This window comes from Muntiacus reevesi, chromosome 20 (genome assembly GCF_963930625.1).
Source record: "Muntiacus reevesi chromosome 20, mMunRee1.1, whole genome shotgun sequence".
Lineage (NCBI taxonomy): Eukaryota > Metazoa > Chordata > Mammalia > Artiodactyla > Cervidae > Muntiacus > Muntiacus reevesi.
Genome location: NC_089268.1, coordinates 51,598,246 through 51,619,227, shown reverse-complemented (window position 1 = coordinate 51,619,227; position 20,982 = coordinate 51,598,246). Strand labels below are relative to the sequence as shown.

General features: G+C 61.9%; 3 protein-coding genes across 3 annotated transcripts in view; 1 reads left to right on the top strand and 2 right to left on the bottom strand.

Moving 5' to 3' along the window:
* Positions 1-695: 695 nt before the first annotated feature.
* On the bottom strand, positions 696-1,694 carry LOC136151254 (serine/arginine repetitive matrix protein 3-like). Its single transcript, XM_065912195.1, has one exon. It carries the CDS (start codon positions 1,692-1,694, stop codon positions 696-698), a length of 999 nt encoding a protein of 332 aa, XP_065768267.1.
* Positions 1,695-6,009: 4,315 nt separating this feature from the next.
* FOXC1 (forkhead box C1) lies at positions 6,010-9,525 on the top strand. Its single transcript, XM_065912308.1, has one exon. The coding sequence runs from the start codon at positions 6,134-6,136 to the stop codon at positions 7,775-7,777; it is 1,644 nt and encodes a 547-aa protein (XP_065768380.1). The 5' UTR covers positions 6,010-6,133; the 3' UTR covers positions 7,778-9,525.
* An 8,052-nt stretch (positions 9,526-17,577) lies between these two features.
* The window catches only part of GMDS (GDP-mannose 4,6-dehydratase), a 435,146-nt gene continuing 431,741 nt past the window's right edge, over positions 17,578-20,982 (bottom strand). The window contains exons 10-11 of the mRNA XM_065912734.1: positions 17,963-18,031; positions 17,578-17,839 (exon numbers count right to left, since the gene is read on the bottom strand). Of these exons, the coding sequence (XP_065768806.1) occupies positions 17,777-17,839; positions 17,963-18,031 (132 nt within the window). The 3' untranslated portion in view covers positions 17,578-17,776. The remainder of the gene's footprint in view (positions 17,840-17,962; positions 18,032-20,982) is intronic.

Genomic DNA, 20,982 nt, shown 5'->3' with positions numbered 1-20,982 from the left:
TCAAGCAAAGTGGACCTCAGTAAAAATAAGTCACAAGTTTGTCGCCGTCAATTTTAACCCGAGTCAACCACTGGCCTTAAAAAATATGGGAGCAACCACAGTGACTACAACGTGGCTGTTTTCCTTTCATGCATTTATTCCTACCTACATTCTGTGGAAATTTGCCTCTATTCACTGTAGTTTATCTTTCCTTAAAATTTCATTTCCAAACTAAACAGCCCTAACGCAAGTGCATCCCTCCCATGCGCCAGCGTCTCGCCGGGCTCCACCAGGCGGCTGCATCCACGCGCCATCTGTGTGCGGGGCTCCGGGTGGAAACGCGCCTGGAACTGTGGTCCGCGCCGAAGCCGCCGGCCCCACCTCCCCCGCCTCCCCCGCCCTGTTCTCCAAATCAACTCTTTGGGGGTTCAGTTTTTTTGGTAATTAAGACTAAGGAGCGGTTAAAAAACAGAAGTACTTTTTCCTGGAAACCAGTGGCCTTCATTTGCAACTTTTATTGGTAAACCTGGCTGCCAGTAAATACATTCCTTGGCATCTCCCAGAATGTAGTTCACTTGACTAGGCGGCCCCTCTTTCTCTGTAACGTGTACATCAATTAAAGGGGCCGCTGGGAGGAGTGTGGCTGGGGCTGCAAGCCTCCAGCCGGGTCGCCTAGGGTCCCGGGAACAAAGGCTCCCAGGCCTGTGCCAGGGAGTCTAAGCCGGTCCCTCCAAGGGGCCTGCCGGCCGGACTCTTCCCGCGAGCACGCTGGAGAGCTTGCGGGGTGTGAGGACCAGGAGCTGGGCGGGCGGGCCTTCCGTCCGGCGGCGGCGAGGGCTCTCACTGGGCCCCTTCCGCAGAGACCCCTCCCCGGCCTGCGCGGAGGGGCTGGGCCTGGGCGCCGAGGGGCTTCGAGTCGCCCAGGGGCGGCCGCGGGCGGCAGGGGGCGCTCGGGGCGCGCGCAGGGCCGGAGCGGGAGCCGGAGCCGGACGGCCTGAGCCCCGCGAAGCGGGCGGCTTGGCCGGGGGCCTGCGCCCCGGAGTCCAGAGCTCCCGCCTCAGGTGCGGCCTCCCGGCCCCCCTGCTTCCCGGCCCGGCGCCCTCGCGGCCGAGGCGGGAAGCTGTGGGCACCGCTGGGCCGCGCTCCCCGCTGCAGACGCACACGACGACCCGGGACCGGCTGCTCGGAGCCCGGTGCCGGCCTGCGTCCGCCCTGAAGGTGCGGACGGCGAGCCGGGCCGAAGACCCCGCGACCGCCTGGGAGCTTTGGGAGCAGGCCGGCCTCGCCCTCCGCGCCCTGGGTCGGGCGGATGGAGCGTCCCGGGTCCCTGGCGGCCGGCGCGCGGAGGGGCTGGGGCGTCGGGGTTCCGGCTCCTCAGGCCCCTCCTGAGTGGGAGGGGGTCCGGTCCCGCGCGTGGGGCCCCCGAGCCGGGCTGGAGAGCAGGGGAGCCGTCCCGGAACAAGGCCCCGCCGCCACGAGGTGCGGCCGACTCCTCCCCGTTGCGGGGCCGGCCGGCCTTCGGGTCTGTCTGCGCACAGAGGCCTATCCTCCGACACCCGGAGGCCCCCGCCGGGGCTCCCTGTCGCCCGCACCGCGCACCGGGGCCCCGCGGGTCGTCGACCCTTGAAGGCCAGGCTGCTCCCAAGTCTCAGTGGGGACCCGGGTGGGAAGAACCCGACGCGAGACTGGTCCTTCTGTTCATCCACGGTTAACATTTTTTTTTTCGTCCTGGCTGGCTAAGGAAAGAAGGCAGTTCTCATCAGTTCTCATCACCTACCTCTGCCAGGACAAAGCAAGCCCCCAGCATGCACAGCCAGGACCTGGGGTAAAGCTCCCCGCGGCCCCTTCTCGGCACTCAGCTAGCTCTGCGCCCCAGAAACGCTCTGGGAGGCCGGCATTCCCTGCGGCCGGTGGCAGGTGGGCCGACCCCAGGCAACCCTGAGCAGGTGTGGGCACACTCCCGTCAGTGAGAGTAATTAGTGGGGCGGCCCGTCGTGGGGACTAGGGGGACATTAGATTTCCCCATCACATAAACTTCCTTGGAGGCTGCCCGTAGGACAGCAACTGCACAATTTGTTCAGTCATGGACATCACTTTGTCTTTAGATTGTTTTTGATTTTTAAAATTGAAAAACAAACACACTTTTTATTTATCATAGGAATTATTTTTCTACTAAGGAGGGGACTGAACCAGGAAGACTGCATTAACAGAACAAGTACGCTGAAACCCCCCCTCAACGGAGAGAGAAGTCGATCCTCCAGGAGGCTGGGCGTTTGCCCTGCCCTGCCCTGCGCGATGCCCAGCGATCCCTGCCTGTCCGAGGGTCTGATAACGAATAACGATCACTTACAGCTTGTATCCTCCCCCAATCCTGGACTTCAGCTCTTCCTGAAGGAGGCCATGTGGAGAACTTCCACAGGATTCTAAATAGCGCAAAGACACCCTGAAATGGACGTGGCTACAATTGCTTGTGACTTCAGTCTAGCGGGGCGACTTCGGGCCCCACTGTCCGTTAAGTGTTCCATACTCCACACTTGTCTCCCGGCAGCGAAAGGGGGGAAGGTGGGAAAGCTGCGGCCCTGCAGAAACCCCTGTCCCCCCGTGCAGCGTCCCCCCATGCAGGGCCGACTGCCCGTCTAGAGGGACAGCCAGCTTTTCCTGACAACCCCTGTAGCGCGTCATCAGGCCAGCCCGGACCCCCCGAGGGGCTAGCTTCCCAGCTCTGCATCCGCTGAGTGGAGCCGGGATCTACCGACACTGGGCGGAGGGGCCTGCCTGTGTCTGGGGAGGGCCCCTCTCCGGGGCTGGGGGGCAGGTGCGGCGCGGGAAAGTTCCCGGGGGGTCTCTGACGGACAATGCCAGGAACGTGGGCTGAACTCAGTCCCTTGGGAATCCTTTTCTGGGCTGGGGGTCCCTGCCCCTCCCGGATCCCTAGTCCCTTTATCGCAACGTGAAAAGAAGCCGCCCCCAGCTCCCAGTGCCCGGAGGGGATCACCCCTCCCCCCTCTTCCTGCGGTGTCACCGGGTCCCAGTTGGGCATTTCCTGCGGGGCCCGCCCCCTCTCCCTTCCTCAAGCTCTTCCAGCGGAGGGCTCGGGAGTCCTGTTTGGGGGAAGGCTGTGACGCCCCTCCCCAGAGCTAAGACCCCCTCTAGGGGTCCAGGAATTGTGACCCCCTCCTCCCCGCCGGCGGGTCAAGGAAGGGATGGGGCCAGGAAGGTCAGCGACCGTCCGAGGAAACACATCCATTACCGCTGTCGCCCGCGGACCTTCAGGTCACAGCCGCGAGGTGTCAGAAAAACAGCGAAGGTTTCCTGCGAAGGCATTTCTGCCAGTTAAGGTCATGGGGACAGTGACTGAACTATGCAAGGGGCATCAGAAACCCTAGCCGAAAATAAAAACTTCACCCCATTCCCTGAAGACTTCATTTCTGCGCCTTCGCCTTCGTGTCCACATACCACCACCACCGACAATAATAACAGAAGTCAAGTACTTGAAATACAATCAAGCCATTTAGTGGAGGTTTGCTTCCGAGGAAGCTTATAAAACACAAACGCAAATATCTTTTCCTGGCGAATATCCAGAGCTCGACCAGGGGAAAGTTGATATTCGTAAACTGCCCCCTCCTTTTCCCCCGCGCGCCAGAAACTTATTTCACAACGGCCACTTTCATCCCCGAAGCGGCCCAGCACGGCCGGCTGTCGGATTTGCAGTTTACCTAAGGAGCGCTTTCCACCTCTCGGGCCTCGGAGCCGGGAGCAGAGAGGCCGCAAGGGCCGGGCAGCGCGCACCTCGGCTCCCGCACGAGCTGCGGGTCCCCGCGCCGGGAAACCGGCGTCTCCATGGCCGCGCTGGTGCCCGCGCGCCGCGAGCGGTGGAAACGCAGTTCAAAGGCCGAAGTCGCCAGAGGCCAAGGCGTTCCGGGCGACCGCTGACTTCCTCGGCCTCCAGGCTGCTCTGAAGCCAGGGCGCCCACAAGGAAGGCCTCGGTCAAGGCGGCGGGTTCCGGCGGGATGCGGGAGGGTGCTGGACTCCAACGCACTGTTCAGTCTCATGGCTGCGCCTCTTGCCCACCGGGTGCCCAGGAGCATCGAGCCTCTGCCCCTAACTCAGGGTTTCTCGGGCGGCGGAGACGCGGCCTGGTGGGGGCCCGGGAAGCAGGCCGGAGCGGCCCAGGCGCTCTGCAGGCCGCGCGGCGCTGGGAGCCGGGCTTCGGGGCGGCACCGCAGGCTCGAGAGGAGCAGATACCCGGGTTTCTCTGCGTCAGGGCCCACTCGGAAACCCAAAGGTTTAACACCACACAGGCCCGCGCCCTGACAAGGAGCGCAGCTGTGGCTGGGGCTGTGCAGGAAGCCAGACTCGAGCCGGGAAGCTAAAGGGCTCCGGACACGTCCTCGAAGTTCTAGACTGTCCGGAACCGGGGGTGGAGGTGTGAGGGGCGCAAGGCGGCTCTTCAGAGGCGCGCAGTTCCTCAGGAGAGGGCCCAGAGGGCCGCTCCGGGTTGGCCAAAGTGCAGAAAGCCCCGCAGTCCCAGAGGCTGGCTCTTCCCTGCTCTTCATCCCAGACACAGAAGCCGTAAGTCTAGGGGTCCCCCGGACCCTCGAGGGCCCTGCAGGTGCGATTCTGAACGTCCCCCTCCACCCCATCAATACGCTATCTCTGCAGGCAGGAGCCACGCAGGGCGCGGAGGGAGGTGGCCGTCTTTACTCCTCACCACCCGCTCTTCTCACTGAGTTCACAGCCCGAACCCTCCTCTGGGCCGAAGGGTGCCGGCCTCCCCCAGAGGAGGCCGTGTCCGAGAACCTCCAGAGGAGCCCAGGGACGCACAGGCTCCAGGAGCGCGCGCGGCAGACCCTCACCGCCAACGCAGCCCCGAGCTCTTGGCAACCCCATGTCCCACTCCCTTGTTTCTACTGGGGAGGGGTCCAGGAAACAGTGAGGTAGGAGCAACAACCCTGCTCCCACCCACAACAGAGTAGCGGCAGCCCTGCTTTCGGACTCAGAACTGTGCCTTTTTGTAACCCTGCTCCGGACTGGAGAACTTCCAGGTGGGGGGTACTGGGGACTTCTGGGAACCCGGGAGACTGTGGTGATCAGGAGTGGCGGGGAGGGGAGAATAGGGGAGGGGAGAGTGTGGGGGAGGGGAGGGGAGAGTGTGGGGGAGGGGAGAGTGTGGGGGAGGGGAGGGGAGAATAGCGGAGGGGGGACAGATGGGGGAGAGTAGGGAGGGGAGGGGGGAGAGTAGGGAGGGGGAGGGGGAGAAGGGAGGGGAGGGGGAGCGGCTCGGGAAACCCCGGCGCCGGCGCCGGGTCGGCGAGGAGGGGCCTGGGATTGCGAGAATGGGAGAGTCGGGGCCCCAGGACGCCGTGACACCCGGGAGCAGCGGACGAGGAAGGGTCTGCGCGGGGACCTGAGGGCCCGGGCGGGCCGCGGGAACAATGGACGTCCAAAGTAGGGCCCGGGGCGGGGAAAGGGCCCTGCGCGGCCGGCGGGCGCGGGGGCCCACGGCCGAGGGCGCCAGCGGGGGTGCGGGCAGGGACGCGCGCGGGCGCGGGGCAGGCGGGCCGGCGCGCGTGTGGTCAGCCCGCGGTCCTCCGCGGCGGGGCGCGGGCCGGCCCGCTCGGCCTCCGGCTCCTTCGGAGGCGTTCCCGCCTCCCATTGGCCGCCGCCGCCGGGACGGGGCGGGGCCCCGCGGCCCGGAAAAAATGTAACTGCGTAAAAAAGTCCTCGCCTGGGTGACGGATGCTCAAAAGTTCAGGAGTTTTCCCAATGCTTCCTTAAGCGGCCGGCGCGCGAGAGACTGAGAAAGGTGACGCGGCCCGGGCCGGGGCCGGCGCGCTGCCCCCGCCCGCTCCTCTGGCCGCCCCGCCGGCGGCTGGGGCTCAGCCTCCGCGAGGCGCAGGCGGCGCGGCGGGCCGGGCTTCGGCTTGTTTTCCAGCCCGGGCTCCGCGCTCCCGCTCCCTCCGGGAAGCCGCGGCGCGCGATCCAGGCCGTCGGCCGCGTCCTCGTCCGGCCCTCTCTGCCGGCCCGAGGCGCCCCGGAGCCGGGCGCGCGTAGGGGAGGCGGCGGCCCGGCACCAGCCCGCGGGCCCGGACTCGGACTGGGCGGCCGGCCCGGCGAGGGCGGGGGGCGGCGGCGGCGGCGGCGAGCGGGGCCATGCAGGCGCGCTACTCCGTGTCCAGCCCCAACTCCCTGGGAGTGGTGCCCTACCTCGGCGGCGAGCAGAGCTACTACCGCGCGGCGGCGGCGGCGGCGGGGGGCGGCTACACGGCCATGCCGGCCCCCATGAGCGTGTACTCGCACCCGGCGCACGCCGAGCAGTACCCGGGCGGCATGGCCCGCGCCTACGGGCCCTACACGCCGCAGCCGCAGCCCAAGGACATGGTGAAGCCGCCCTACAGCTACATCGCGCTCATCACCATGGCCATCCAGAACGCGCCGGACAAGAAGATCACCCTGAACGGCATCTACCAGTTCATCATGGACCGCTTCCCCTTCTACCGGGACAACAAGCAGGGCTGGCAGAACAGCATCCGCCACAATCTCTCGCTCAACGAGTGCTTCGTCAAGGTGCCGCGCGACGACAAGAAGCCAGGCAAGGGCAGCTACTGGACGCTCGACCCGGACTCCTACAACATGTTCGAGAACGGCAGCTTCCTGCGGCGGCGGCGGCGCTTCAAGAAGAAGGACGCCGTGAAGGACAAGGAGGAGAAGGACCGGCTGCACCTCAAAGAGCCGCCGCCGCCGCCGCCGCCGCCGGCCGGCCGCCAGCCCGCGCCCGCGCCCCCCGAGCAGGCCGACGGCGCGCCGCCCGGGGCGCAGCCCCCGCCCGTGCGCATCCAGGACATCAAGACCGAGAACGGTACGTGCCCCTCGCCGCCCCAGCCCCTGTCCCCGGCCGCCGCCCTGGGCAGCGGCAGCGCCGGCGCCGCCGCGGTGCCCAAAATCGAAAGCCCCGACAGCAGCAGCAGCAGCCTGTCCAGCGGGGGCAGCCCCCCCGGCGGCCTGCCGGCGGCGCGGCCGCTGAGCCTGGACGGCGCGGAGCCCGGCCCGCCGCCCGCGCCCGCGCCCGCGCACAGCCAGGGCTTCAGCGTGGACAACATCATGACGTCGCTGCGGGGGTCGCCGCAGGGCGCGGCCGCCGAGCTGGGATCCGGCCTCCTGGCCCCGGCCGCCGCGTCCTCGCGCGCGGGCCTCGCGCCCCCGCTGGCGCTCGGCGCCTACTCGCCGGGCCAGAGCTCGCTGTACGGCTCGCCCTGTAGCCAGAGCCCCGGCGCGGGCGGCGCGGGCGGCGCGGGCGGCGCGGGCGGGGGCGGCGGGGCGGGGGGCGCCGGGACCTACCACTGTAACCTGCAGGCCATGAGCCTGTACGCGGCCGGGGAGCGCGGCGGCCACGTGCAGGGCGCGCCCGCGGGCGCCGGAGGCTCCTCGGTGGACGACCCCCTGCCCGACTACTCCCTGCCCCCGGCCACCAGCAGCAGCTCCTCGTCCCTGGGCCATGGCGGCGGCGGTCAGGAGGCCGGCCACCACGCCGCGGCCCACCAAGGCCGCCTGGCCTCGTGGTACCTGAACCAGGCGGGCGGGGACCTGGGCCACCTGGCCAGCGCGGCGGCGGCGGCCGCGGGCTACCCGGGCCAGCAGCAGAACTTCCACTCGGTGCGGGAGATGTTCGAGTCGCAGCGGATCGGCCTGAACAACTCGCCGGTCAACGGGAGCAGCAGCTGTCAGATGGCCTTCCCTTCTGGCCAGCCCCTGTACCGCACGTCCGGGGCCTTCGTCTACGACTGCAGCAAGTTTTGACCCCCGCCTCCGCCCCGGCTGCCTCCCAGCAGGACCGAACCGATCCCCGGAGCAGGAGCAGCCAAAAGGACCCTCGGCACAAAAGCGAAACCAAAAACCCAGTCCGTAAAACGTCCACCAAACCAGCAAACAGAAGCCCTCCACACTTTCAAGTCACCAGCATGAAGAAAAGGCTTTCTTCTCTTAGAAGATGGATTCGGAGCCACCTCCACTTGGCTTTATCTAAATAAACAGAACCGTAAACTGTTCTGTACAGAGACAGCAGAGTCATGGTTTGTTAAAGGACAGTGTTACTCCAGATAACACGTAAGTTTCTTCTTCTTTTTAGAGAACACCTCTCCTCCTCCTGCCCTGTCCCTTGCCCTCTCACCTGTAAGATATTATTTTATCCTCTATTGAAAGGAGGGAGGAAGTCCCCCATACATGGAAACCGCTTTCTTTTTATTCCTGGACTTGTTTTAAAATGTAAATTGCAACATAGTAATTTATTTTTAATTTGTAGTTGGATGTCCGTGGACCAAACGCCAGAAAGTGTTTCCAAAACCTGACGTTAAATTGCCTGAAACTTTAAATTGTGCTTTTTTGATTATGAAAAGGGAAACTGTATTAATCTTATTCTATCATCTTTGCTTTCTCTTTGTTGAGCATATTCATTGTTTATTAATAAATTACCATTCAGTTTGAATGAGACCTATATGTCTGGATACTTTAATACAGCCTTAATTCTTATGAGAGAAAAAGATTTCAGAGATTAAAACACTAGAAATTACCAATTCTCCTCCTAAATCTCTGGAAAAAAAAAGTAGAGACAACTTCTGACTATTCCTGGTCAAATTACACGCATAGGTCTCTTTTTGTTTAGATTTATTTTTTTCCTGTGGCATCTTCTGCAAAAGTACTATATAGTCAGCTTGCTTTGTGGCTAGTAAAAAGAGATTTTCCTAAATATCTGAGTTGGCATATACACAAACGCGTTTTCTCAGTAATGACAACAGGATTTGGAAATTTCAAGCCCATGAATCAGCCCCAGTCTCACCACAGTGATACCTGTGTGTGTGGAGAGGTGGCTGTGCCTTCAGATACACATTTGAATATTTGGCTTGTGTATCACTTAAGAAACTGTCGTACGTATCAGACATCCCTGTGAGCCAAATGCTGGATGAATTTTCTTCCTGTTAATTTCACTCCTTTTTATGAAGGGGAAAAAAAACCCCAGCTTTTAAATGTGTGTATATAACTCATCCACATCTACAATCCTTCATGTCTAATGTAGGATTGATTTTTATTTTAATGTACTGCGGGTTGGAAAGGGATATTTAATCTTTGGGAAACTATTTTAGAAGATATGTTTGTAGAACAATTATTTTTTGGAAAAAGATTTAAAGCAATAACAAGAAGGAAGGAGCAGGAAGCAGGGCATTTTAGTCCAGGTGGTTTCTTTTCAGTCCCATTTTTCTTGTTAATTTACAGTTAAACCTATGGGGCAGTCCGCCGGCCCCCTCCTTTTGTAAATAACCCAGGAAATGTAATAAATTCCTTATCTTAGGGTGATCTGCCCTGTCAATCAGACTTCGGGGAGATGGCGATTTGATTACCGACTTTCAGGGCCTTTCCGTTTGTTTTGGAGATAATACAGTTTCCTGCTATCTGCCGCTCCGATCTAGAGGCAACACTTAGCGGTAATTGCTGTTGCTTGTTGTCAAAATTTGATCATTGTTAAAGGATTGCTGCAAATAAATACACTCTACTTCCAGTCAAAAACTGCTTTACACGGCCTCTGATTTGCTGGGTCCCTGGCTCAGAGTCGAGCCGGGAGGCGCGCTGGGCGCGGGGCGCGGCGTCCCCGGGGGCAGGCCACCGGGACCGGCCTCCCCGCCGCGCGGCCTCCGCGTCGCAGCCCCCGGCTGGGCGGCCTGGCACTTCCGGGGAGCCCCCGTTTGGGAGTGAAGGGGAAGGATCCGCGGGCAAACCGCCTGGCTCCCGCGTGGCTCATTCGTGGGAGCCGAGAGCGGAGCCGGGCTGGCGGACAAAGGGGCCGCGGCGGCGCGGGGCCGGCCCCGAGAGAAGCGGCCGCAGGTGGCCAGCGGCCCGGTCCGCACGGACGCGGAGCGCCCCCACCCGCCCCCAGGCGGGCTGCGGGAGCCGAGCCCTCCGACCTCGGCCGTCCCGATTCTCTGAGCGGTGGGCAGCCGTGTGGACCAGGCCGTACCCGGCCTCGGGACCGGACGCTCCTCGGCTAATTAGGGGGAAGACACGTCCTGGGCGCTTAGCGCCCACGGCCCCTCCTCTCCGCCCGGCTGGGTCGGGCGCCGGGAGAGCCGCGCCTAGGCGCCTCTGGCCGGGTCCGGGGCAGGCGGGCCCACCGCGCGTCTGTGCTCGGAGCGGAGCTCCGGTCCCGCGCCGCGCCCGCCGCTTTGTCTGGAGGACGCACGTGCGTTCGTCTAGCGCGCGGCGGCCCGGGGACGACGGGCAGGCCCCGCCGCCGGCGCCCGGCGTGCCCTCGTCGGCCTGACAGCCTCGGCCCGGCCGGTTGGCCGGTTCTGGGCCCGGGCGGCCTCTCTGCTGGGCCGCGTCCCCTCTCGGCTCGCGCGTCCGGTTCGCGGAGGCCACGGGGCAGCTAGAGCCGCTCCTCGGGCGGGGGGCGTCCCCGCGGCTTCGGGGTCTGGCCTCGACCTGCCCTCGGTGCTGGGCGGCGAGGGTGGGAGAGAGCTGGCCGGCCCGACTCGGCTCCTCCTTCTCGCCCCGAGTCCAGGGGCTGGAGTGGGAGCGCGGCGCTGGCGCTGGGCTTCTGGAGGAGGCCGGAGGGCAGCCCCGGTCCAAGAAGGGGAGCGCTTGCCTGCTTGCTCCCCAGGGAAGCCTCTTAGCAATCATTTCTGCCTTTTCGATCCCAGCGTTTGAAAGTCAGGTCTTTAAGATATGCTTCGAGGAAGGTGCTTGGGTTACTTGTACGCAAAGAAAAGAGTTTTCTCTACAGGAGTGGCCCACGGCGTTGTTCAGAAGCTGTTTTGGAGTGGAAGGGCGCAGGGCCTGGTCATGGAGCTGATGTTAGATCCCCTTACGTGGCATGTCCTGCTTTCAGGACGTTTTGGCTTCTTGGATACAGTTTAAGGGTGACTGGGGCCACCTGATCCCTGGGGGGGTCTGGGCTCTTTATTCTGGAGGGACCCCGCCCCAGTTCATTAGCGCTTTGCACATTTGATTGGAACTGTTACAGCAACAAGGATAATTTTGGTATGAAATATTCTGAGAAGCTCCTTCATGTTTGAACAAATAGCACAGTTTGGAATTAGCCTGGGACATCAGACAGGACCCAGCGGTGGGGGGCAGGGGGGGTGGCGGTGGGAGCTGGGCTGGTTTGGAAGTCCGCCTCTGTAGAAAGCTTGAGGAAAGTAAGTCTTTCTGTCCTGTGTGAGGCAGTGGACACTTCTCGGCAGTTTCTACAGGAGTAGGTAATTCTCAACGTGCTGCATGCCACATGCAGGCTTGCATTTGGCGTATCACACGGTGGTGGGTGCTGTTCTCCAGGGTGATGTAGGTGACAGGCCGTTTCCACCAGACTGCATGCAGACAAGCACACATTTTACAATTTATCATGCCCCGCAGTTTGTGTCATTAATAATCGAGGTCTGCAGGCGAATAAGGCTCGATTGTGCTGGTGGCCCGTAAGCCCTCGGCTGTTTCCTGCAGGGTCAGAACAAGGGTCAGGGAACTAGCCTGCCTCCCAGCCCTGTGGCTCCCCTGAACTTTGATAGGTGACCAGGGACTGGGGCCTTCGCCCTCCTCGCTGTTCCCTCTGGAAGGGTCTCGGTTTGTAAGGTGGAGAGCCGTCCGTGTCGGTGTGGATGGCGCGGTGCTGGCCGGCTGCTGGGAGGGAGGCGGTGCCCGGTGGATCCAGGCCGACACCCGGAGCAGGGCTGTCCCCTGTTGGCGGCAGTGGGGGTGAGTTTCTTTCCACCGTCACCCCACGCCCGGAGCTTCTGGGGGGCCTGTTTGCTCTGGAGCTCCGTGCCCAGCGCGAGGATGGCCTGCCTGGTGTCGCAGAGTCTTTGGGCTCCTGTGGACTCACGTTGTAGATCCGTTCCTGAAGCCATTAGCCCTTCCCACCGGGTCATAAACAAATGTCGCTTTAGGGGCAAGATTGATGGTGGCCATGTAATAAAGCGGGGCGGGCGAGAATCTGATTCTGTGCAAACGGTTCTCCAGGCAGGCAGGGAGCTTTGGGGGAGGTCAAGAGAAAAAGAACCCAGAGACTGTATCAGAGTGTTCACTCCAGGAACCAGGGGTTGGGGGGCGATGCACGGCCTGATTGATTCAGGCGATGGCCAAGGCAAAAAAAAAGAACCCGTCGACATGTGCTTAGGGCTGAAATGCCAGTTTCAAGACCCCATCTTCCTGAAAGTTACTATTTCAATTTATAAGGAGGCCAAGAGCTTCCTTGAAAAGAGCTGTTTATTAGTGGCATTTCGGCCGCACCTAAACACAGCCTTCCTCTGACGTCGAGGTATTGGTCAAGGGGTATCCGTCACTGGGCCTGTGGCCCCTCTGCTCCAGGTCCCCCTTTGGCATGCGAATCCATCCTTTGCAGGAGCTCTGCGTGTCTCTGTGTTTCTGCCCCGTACTCCCCCTCTGTCCTCCCCTACTCCCCCCCTACTCCCCCCAGGCCTCCACAGAAGCCTGGGGGCCCGAAGCCCCTCCTGGGAGGGTCCCCACCCGACCAGGGCAGCCTCCCGCGTCCACCACGCTGGGCCTGGGCCGGATGTGGCTGCCGGCTGGCGAGCAGGCCTTGGACGCCCGGCCCCAGGGAGCAGGACGGGCTGGTTCCAGGTCCAGATCTGGTTGGAAAAGGGGCGATGGTTAATCCAAGGAATTCCAGCGCCGAAACCCACTCAGGGGAATGAAAGCCGCCTCTCCATGACGTTCTCCACGGGATTAGGAGTGGAAAATTGAGCAAAATGGACCATGTCCGCCTTGTTGAAAACCAAACTAAGGCGTAGGGAGCAGGAGGGCGACCTGAGGCCTCTGCCGACCTGCTCCTTCTCACCCGGTTCCAGAGAAGTCTCTGCTTCACATTATTTTGTTGTTGTTGACTTGATTTTTTCCCTCACTGATTTCAAATTTGCAGCATATTGAGCTTATTAGAGGGGATGCCGTGGGCTCTGGGGTCTCCTGGCCTACAGTCCCAGGAGTCTTCAGCAGAAGAGAAGGGCGGAGCTCCTGGAGGAGACGCAGGACAGCTCAGAGGAGTGGCTGGTGGGGACCCTTCGGGACTCGGGCGGCCCCCCCACCCCAGAGCACCTCTTCTCTCTGCCTTTGGCTTCCTCCAAGCCGCTGCCTGTCCCCTGCCCCTACCTTCCCCCAGGTCACTCCCAGGAAGGACCCTGTGTGGGCTGCTCCTCTGCCCCCAGAGTCGGCACAGCTCAGTGCTACTTGGGTGGCCCTGGGGCTGCAGTTCGAGAGCCCTGGGAGTGAGCAGTGGGCAGGCAGCCAAGGCTGCGGGCCTCCTCCCTGGGCGGGTGGTGGCACCCCAGGCCTGGCCTCGGGGCAGAGGAGCCCTCCCCTGGGCTCAGGCTGGAGGTTGGTCGCCAGGGCTCTGAGCTGGAGGCTGGGGAGTGAAGGGCTTTGCAGCGGGGCTTTAGGGACGATTTACATGACAGATGAGAAAGAAAGGAGACAGACCCTTCCCTCCCCATCACCCACCCCTGGGAAGAGGCAGGAAAACCAACGCTTTTAGCGCCATTAATTCCTAAGGCCTCTGCTTTTCCTTCAGTACAAAGGTTGGTCCCTGGGCCGGAGGCTGTGCTGGTCTCAGAGGCTACAGATGTGAAAACCGGACGGGAGTGGGAATCACGTGTTTAGGAAGCCATCGGTTTCTCAAAAATTCTCAAGTGGAGGAAAGACGAGGACTGTGTCCCCTGGGGAGAGAGAGCCCAGCGTCCCTGGCGGCGGAGGTGGCCGCGGACGCGAGCCGGGGCGCGGGGCGCGCTGCGCCTGGGATCTCGCCGGGTGGCGGCCGCCCCAGGGCCCTCCGTGCGGCCCGAAGGCCTTTCTTTCATCGTGGTCACCCCGCAGGAGATGCGCTGGCCCTGGCAGCGGGCGTTAGGCCCCAGCGGGCGGAGGCGGCGGGGCCGTGGAGGAGACGCGGAGGCCCCACCGTGGCTCCTGGCCCGGCGTCTGGGAGCCGGACACCTCCAGGCGTCTGCGCGCGGCGTCCAGCGTGTCTGGTGACTGAGAACCCCCCGCCGACGCGGCTTCGCAGGCCGATCCTGGGAGAGGGTCGGGGATCCTGGGAGAAGCGGCCCGACAGGAAGGCCTCGCTGGACGACCTCCGCCTGGCTGGCAGCCTCTTGGCCACAAGCGGAACTCCAGCTGAGGTTCTGCTCCGCCGCAAACGGCCCTGCGCGCCCGCCGCCCCTCCTGCCCCAGGCGCGCCTCCTGTCGGGGGCGTCTTCCTCAGAAGCCGGTGGCCTTGGATCGGAACCGCCCGGGTCCACCCGCCGCTGGGAGTCTGGGGACCCGGCCTTCCGAGCACCGGCCCCTCGCGCGCCTCGGGCGCTCGGCGCGGGGCTGAGCCGTGCGGGTCCCCAGACTCCGCTCGCGGTGCTGGGACAGGTGGGGGGCCCGCCACCCGCGCTGCGGGAGGGGCGCCTGGCCCGCGGCGGCAGGTGCGGGAGCCCCGGACCCCGCATCCGCGCTCCTCCGTGCGGTGGCTTCCGCGCCCGGTGCGCGGTCCCCGAATCCAGAGATCAAAGAGGAGCAGCTGAGAGCGGGGCGACCCCTGCCTGCGACCCCTGACCCTGGAGGGGTGGCGGGAGCCGGGGTCGCGGGTCAGGCCGCGGTCGCTGGCTTCCCTGAGGGGCCGCTGCCCCGGCAGAGATGGTGGGGCCTGGCCGCGGTGCCAGGACGGGCCAGCGAACAGCCCGCGGCGGGCCCAGGGCCCCGAACGGCCGCAGAGGGGGTCGCGGGCTAAGCGCGGTGGCGCCGCCTGGACCCGGACCGCAGGTTGGCGACGCCGGGCGCCGGGGAAGGGCCGCTGGGTGCTTCGGCCCAGCTGTCCCTGCCGCGCGGAAAAATCAAAACCTGCCGCTTTTGGAGAGGTGTGGGTGGCGTGTTTGGGTGTGGGGGTGTTTGAAAAACCCCTTCTAGGCACACAGTCTTCCGGTAAACCTGGTGACTCCACCCTTCCCCCAACCCCGACACCACCAACCCCAAAGGCTGCTCCTTGCGGAAAACAAGGGAACTTGGACTTGCACACACTTCTTGAAGCTGAGAATACCCGGCTGGAAGCGCCAGTGCAATCCTAGTACTGGGGTGCTTTGAGGCATTTTGGGGGTGGGGTTCAGGATGATTTGTAAACAAAGCATTTATGGTTATTTTGAAACAAAAGTTGGAGATATCGCCTTCTGCTTCCCTGGTGGCTCAGACTGTGAAGAATTTGCCTGCAATGCGGGAGATCTGGGTTCGCTCCCTGGATTGGCAGGGAATGGCCCCCCACTCGTGTTCCTGCCTGGAGGCTCCCATGGACAGAGGAGCCTGGCGGCTACAGTCCGTGGGGCCGCAGAGTCGGACACGACTGAGTGACCAAGCCCAGCAGTGAGCGTTAATAACAGCGGGAAGGCCTCATACCCCAGCGGCGCCGACCACCCTGGGGTCTGCCCTCTTGGTGGCTGGCATGTGTCTGAGCACAGTCACGGACTGGAGTGGGGGCCCACCCTCCCTCCCTCCCCACCTCCCCACCTCCCTGCCTCCCTCCCCACCTCCCTGCCTCCCTCCCCACCTCCCTGCCTCCCTCCCCACCTCCCGTGAGGACAGTGCACAGGCCGCCACCATCAGGCAGGTGGGGTGGAACCCAGGCCACGGCTGTCCTGTACCACCCACGGGCCTCGCTGCTCTGGGGGCACCAATGTGGGCCTGATAACTCTGTTCTCATGTTGGATTGTAAAGCTTAACTTCTTCAGTTTTCACTTGAAAAATCAAGGTGGAAGATAATTAATCATATCTAAAATGAATATTCAAAGCTGGCAGAAGAGAGAAAAAGGGAAAAGTAAATTTGTTGAAATTGAAGCGAGATGTAAGGTAGAAAAAACCCTTTAATGAGAATTGTCTTGAAGGATGTCTGAGTAAAATGCACAGAAAGAAAACGCAGATACTCAAGCAGATCTGTTCTCTTTCCGTCTTCTTAAGCATACACGGGGAGGTCAGGAAGCAAAATTACCCCCTCCCCATCCAAAATACGGAAGAAGAGAGAAGGTTGCAACCCAAATACTTCTTGTGCCCTTGAAGCCAGATGCTCCAGGCCATTTTGAGAATAATTTAACCCCAGGGCACCACCGAAGCTCTGCTGACCCCCTGCCTGGACCCCCTCCAGTGCTCACGGGGGAGCCGCTGGGTAACAAGCTGCAGAGCCCTGGGACCTGGGCGTGAGACGGGCTGGAGGGTTCGGGGGGTCAGAGGAAGAGGAGGAGGGGGTCTGCCCACCGCATCGAGGCCAAGGGCAATGTGTGTGAAGGTGTGTGTGTGTGTGAGACGTTTAAGAGTGTGTTTGTGACAGCGGGTTTGCATTGTGTGTGTGTGTGTGAGCTGGCATGTTTGTTGGTGTGTGTGTTTGCATGTGTGAGTGTGTGTGTGTGCCCACCAGCCTGCCTAGTCCTGGAGGCCCAGCTTTCCGGGGACCATCTGTTTCCAATTAGCAGCATCCCGATTGGGAGAAGGCCCGTCCTGAGGCCGCTCCTGAGCCCAAGACCCGGGTGGGCCGGCTCGGGCCCCCGGTTCTGCTCCATGGGAGCCAGGCCGCCCCCGGCCAGCAGGCTCTCACAACAGGAGCAGCCACACAAAGAGCTCTCTTTCCTGCCACCAGCCTGGAGCCCAGGTCCTCCCCAGATCATAAACCTGCCCGTGAAGACATTCAGAAATAGTTCGGCCCCACTCACAAGCATGTGCAAAGGCTGGAATTCCATTTGCTGTAAAGTTTTATTTTATTTTCCTTGGAGGGGGACTGAGGGGGAGAGGAGTCCTGACCTGATTTGTTCTGGGGCAAAATACGGCCTCTCAGGCAAAGGCTCCACCTGTACACGGACTCTTGCTTGGTGCGGGTGGATTCCACACGTGTGTGTCCACCTGCCTAACGCTGTGCGGACACGCTGTTCACGTCTCAGGAGCACAGGCGGTGGGAGCCAGGCCGCTAAATGATACTCTCAGCGAAGCCGGATTTCTAATTAACCTCGCGTGGTTCACATGCACGCTGTCTGGCATACATTAGGCACTAAATATAAACTGGTTGAATAACTAAATAAAAATTAGATTTAAAAAGTGATCTAGTACTGAGAGGAGGTTGGAAATAAGTAGTGTATGTGAGACTCTAGACCACAAGCAAAGGCATGGGCTCAGAGACCTCTGGGTCACCCAGGAGCCTGGCATGGAATGTTCCAGCAATATTTACCTTCCTTCAAGTTTCTTCTTCTAACCCTCCCTGTTTCTCAAGCCTTCTTTTGAGATGGTGGGAGCCCTGTGGGTTCTAATTATAGTCGCAGACCAGCTCTGCCGTGAATGCCGTCTTTCTGCAGGACCTGGGTTTCCAGATCCGCTGCACAGAGTGGCTTATTGTCACCAGGAGGGGAAGGCAGTGTCGCCGCTTGGACTCAGGAGGGCGTGCGGCCGGGCGGGCTCAGGCCGGGGATCTCTCTCGGAAGAAAGCTAGATTACTACTCCAAGGCAAGGATTTGGGTGACTTTTTGTTTGGGGTCCTTACAGTTGCTGCTTTTATAACTTGAAGACAGTATCCAGAGGGACTGTGTTAATGCTAATTAAGAGAAAGGCTCTTTTTAATAAGAAAAGAGAAAACCATTTGAAAGCCCCACAATCTCAGTTGTCTGGGATATAATTTCAAGTGAAGCAAATATGTGATTAAAACATCGTGATTCCAAAACCGATCAGAGGAAAAGGAATCGGCTGGGCCCTTCCCGGCTGCCGCAAACCTCGGCCGGCCTGGGTCCCGCCGGGCGCTCAGGCGTTGGGGTTGGTCCTCATGAGCTCCACGTCGGCCTCCACCATCTCGCGCACCAGCTCCTGCAGGCAGGGCGTGGGCGCGGGTGAGGGGGACCCCCGGCCCCCCGCCCCGGCCCTCCTCCGCCCCCGCTTCCCCGGCCCCGGGGCCCCTCCCACCCGGCCGAGCACCGGAGACTCACTCACATCAAAGGCGACGCGGGGCTTCCAGCGGAGCTTCTGCCTGGCCTTGGAGCAGTCTCCCTGCAGAAAGTCCTGCGGCAGGATGGGGCGCGCGGTCGGGCAGGCGGTGGCGGCCTCGGCGGGGTCACCCGCGCCCCCGCCGCCCACGGTGCTGGCTTCCCGGCTCCCCCCCTCCCCTCCCCCGCCAAGTCCCTTCCCCTCCCTCCCCTCCCCTCCCCCAACCCCCCTCCCAGCTCTCCACGCCCCCCCAACACCTGCCCCGCAGGAAGCAGGTCTCCCAGCCACCCCTCCTTACTGACCCCCGCTGCCGCCCCCAGAGCCGGGGGCCAGGCTGTTCTGTCGGCCCCTCCCTTCCTCGGAAATGCTGACCTCAGGGCTTCTCCTCGCCCCCCAAGCTCCCCACCGGGGCCGGGCTCCTCTGCCCCTTCCCCGCCCCCACTCCCACTGCGGCTCATTTGCTCAGTGGTGAGTTTCTCTCCCCAGCTGACAGGGTCTTATCAAAATATAAAAACACGTAAAAGAGGACACGATGACTCAACTGGTCCCTGCTGGGCCTCCCTGGACGGGGAGGGGCTGAGAACCTCCCGGCTGCTGCCTCGCATGGACCGCCTGGGAAGGGAACCCGGGGAGGGACCGCCCACCCGGCCCAGCCGAGCCCCCCCTCCCCCGCCTACAACTGACGGACAGGAGGATGAGAAATGAGAATTTCAAGATGCTTCCCAAAAGAAAGTGAGGGCAGAAGGAGGGAGGGGAGAGAGAGGGAAGAAAAAGGAGAGAGACAGACTCTGAAACAGACCAGGCTGGGGTAACCTCCCCCAGATGCAAACCTGCTTCCTCCAGGGGCCGTGAGATGGGCCATGAGATGGCTGCACGTACACGCTCGCCCTGGGGAAGACGTTCTCCCAGCCACGCGGAGTACTAAAGGACAGCCTCAAACCACCACAGCGAGGAGCCCAACGGGTGCTCAAGCTGTAGCTGAAATGTTTCTGCCCCACATCAGTCAACTCAGGCTCTGGAAGGTGGATCCACAGGGGCAGGTGCAGGGGCGGGCGGGCCCTCTGTGCTCACCCCAGCCCGGCCCGGCTCACTCAGCCTGGACCCACGTCTGCCTCGGCTGTTCCAGCATGGCCCTTCCAGCGGTTCTCCGCCACCCAGCCTCACATTCAGGGCTCAGTCAAGCCCCCAAAGGGCTTCACTGAAGGGCTGCCTTGGCCTCCAGCATTAGTAACTGTCAGACAAGTTACTTCCGCTGGCCCTGAAAGTCCATGTGCAGAGTCCTCAGGAAAAGTAGGGTGCAGATATTACTGATTAGCAATTTAACACAGTGCCCCATGGAGCTGGAAATACATGCGGAAAAACAAGTGAATTTATTTCTCTCTCCTTTCCCCGAGTAAATGTGTCTAGACTTTGAGGCTACTTCTGTTGGAGAAGAGAGTCACACAAAGACCTGCATTCTGTCTGTGTCCCGAGTGCGAGCTGTGAAACGTGTCCCCAGGAAGCAGAGCCCCAGGCCCCGCGGCAGTCACGCTCGGCTGGGGCGGGGCGGGGGGCGCAGTCCATCCCCGCACCTGCCACGGGCGCCAGCTCCGAGAGGGTGCAGAGCCCCGAGACCCATGCCACTTCGCCTGGCTGCAGGAGGCTTGGAAAGGGTGCTCTGCATTGTAACTCTGCTTCCTGTATTTTTCTACAAGCAGCTCCTAATCTAAAAACAAGTAGGGAACGACAATTAAGGAAGAAGAAAAATGGCTTTCAAAAGCTCAGAAACAGACGTGCTACCGTGCAAGGGTTTCATTGAAACCAGAGACGCACCAGTAAAACTTCCCAATGCAGTTCTGAGCCCAGCTCCCACATTCCGGCCCGGCAGCTAGCTTTCGCCTTCTGCCAAGGCGCTGTCTCCCTGAAATTTAATTAGACCGAGAGATCTTGTGAAGGAAAAGGATGAGGTTCCATTAAAACAAAACGTCGGCTCTGGACGCCAGCTGCTGTGTCCAAGCCGACAGCTAGACCGGCCCCTTCTAGGGAGGACAGGGACGCCGGGCTTGTTTCATACTCAGCCCCTCTTGAGGGGCTTTCCTGCTTGTCCCTTAGGGAAAAGGTAAACAGCTGGGCCTGCAAGGTTTGGGGCCCGGGCTGGGGTACACGAGGCTGGCCGGGGGGCAGGCCCAGCGTCCTCCCACTCGCGTGGGGCCGGCTCTGACGACAGGCGAGGAACCAGTCGTGTGTTTTGCTCTCCGCTTCTCTCTGACAGTTCGGGTCCTCCTTTATTTATAGGCTTAAAGCCTTAGTATGACAGCAGGGGCCGGGGCTGAAGGGACGTGATGATTTTATGTACAGTTTCCCAAACGCACGCTGTGCACTGGGTGGTCTGGACCTTTTCTTTAAAAGGGAGACAGGGCCGCTCTGGGAAGAATGTGAGGCATTTCTATGTGAAGACGGTGTTTCCTGAGCCCCGGCTCTGGGTGTCCTCCCGTTTCCACGGCTGTTCCCCAGGTGAGCACTGCAGTTTCAGCCTGTGATTTATTCTTGTCGGATTCAATTAGGGTTGGCTGAGCGGTTCCCCAGCGGCGGGGCGGCACAGACGTCTGTGTGCGGACGCCCCGGCTCTTCCGGGTCCGCAGACTCCGGGGCGGCCTTCAGGGCTCGTCCTCCGATGGCCGGGTCCAACCCAGAGGCCTGGGGCCTGAGTGCCCGTAGGCAGAGCGGCAAACCGACACAGGTAGGAAGCATATTTTGCTGCAGCAATTTTTCCGGCTTTCCTGGTTTCTGTCCTTGTTACAGTGAAGTGATAAAGGGCCAGGCCAGATCCTGGAAAAGTCATTAGGCCAGTTCCTGAGCCCCCAGCAGTCAGCACACGGCCAGGAGAGCCGGCCGGCGCTGCCTGCCGCCACCCTCACCGGCCCGCTCTCCGCGCCCGGGGCGCCTCTTCTACCAGGACGACAGCACACCTTCCGCGCCGGCGGCTCCCCCTTCCCCTGTGCTCTGGTCATTACTCAGCACATTAGGCCCTTGGATACCCACCCACT

Bases quoted from the DNA above. Each gene is read 5' to 3' on its own strand.
- FOXC1 (XM_065912308.1), top strand. From the start codon at position 6,134: ATGCAGGCGCGCTACTCCGTGTCCAGCCCCAACTCCCTGGGAGTGGTG.
- LOC136151254 (XM_065912195.1), bottom strand. From the start codon at position 1,694: ATGTTAACCGTGGATGAACAGAAGGACCAGTCTCGCGTCGGGTTCTTC.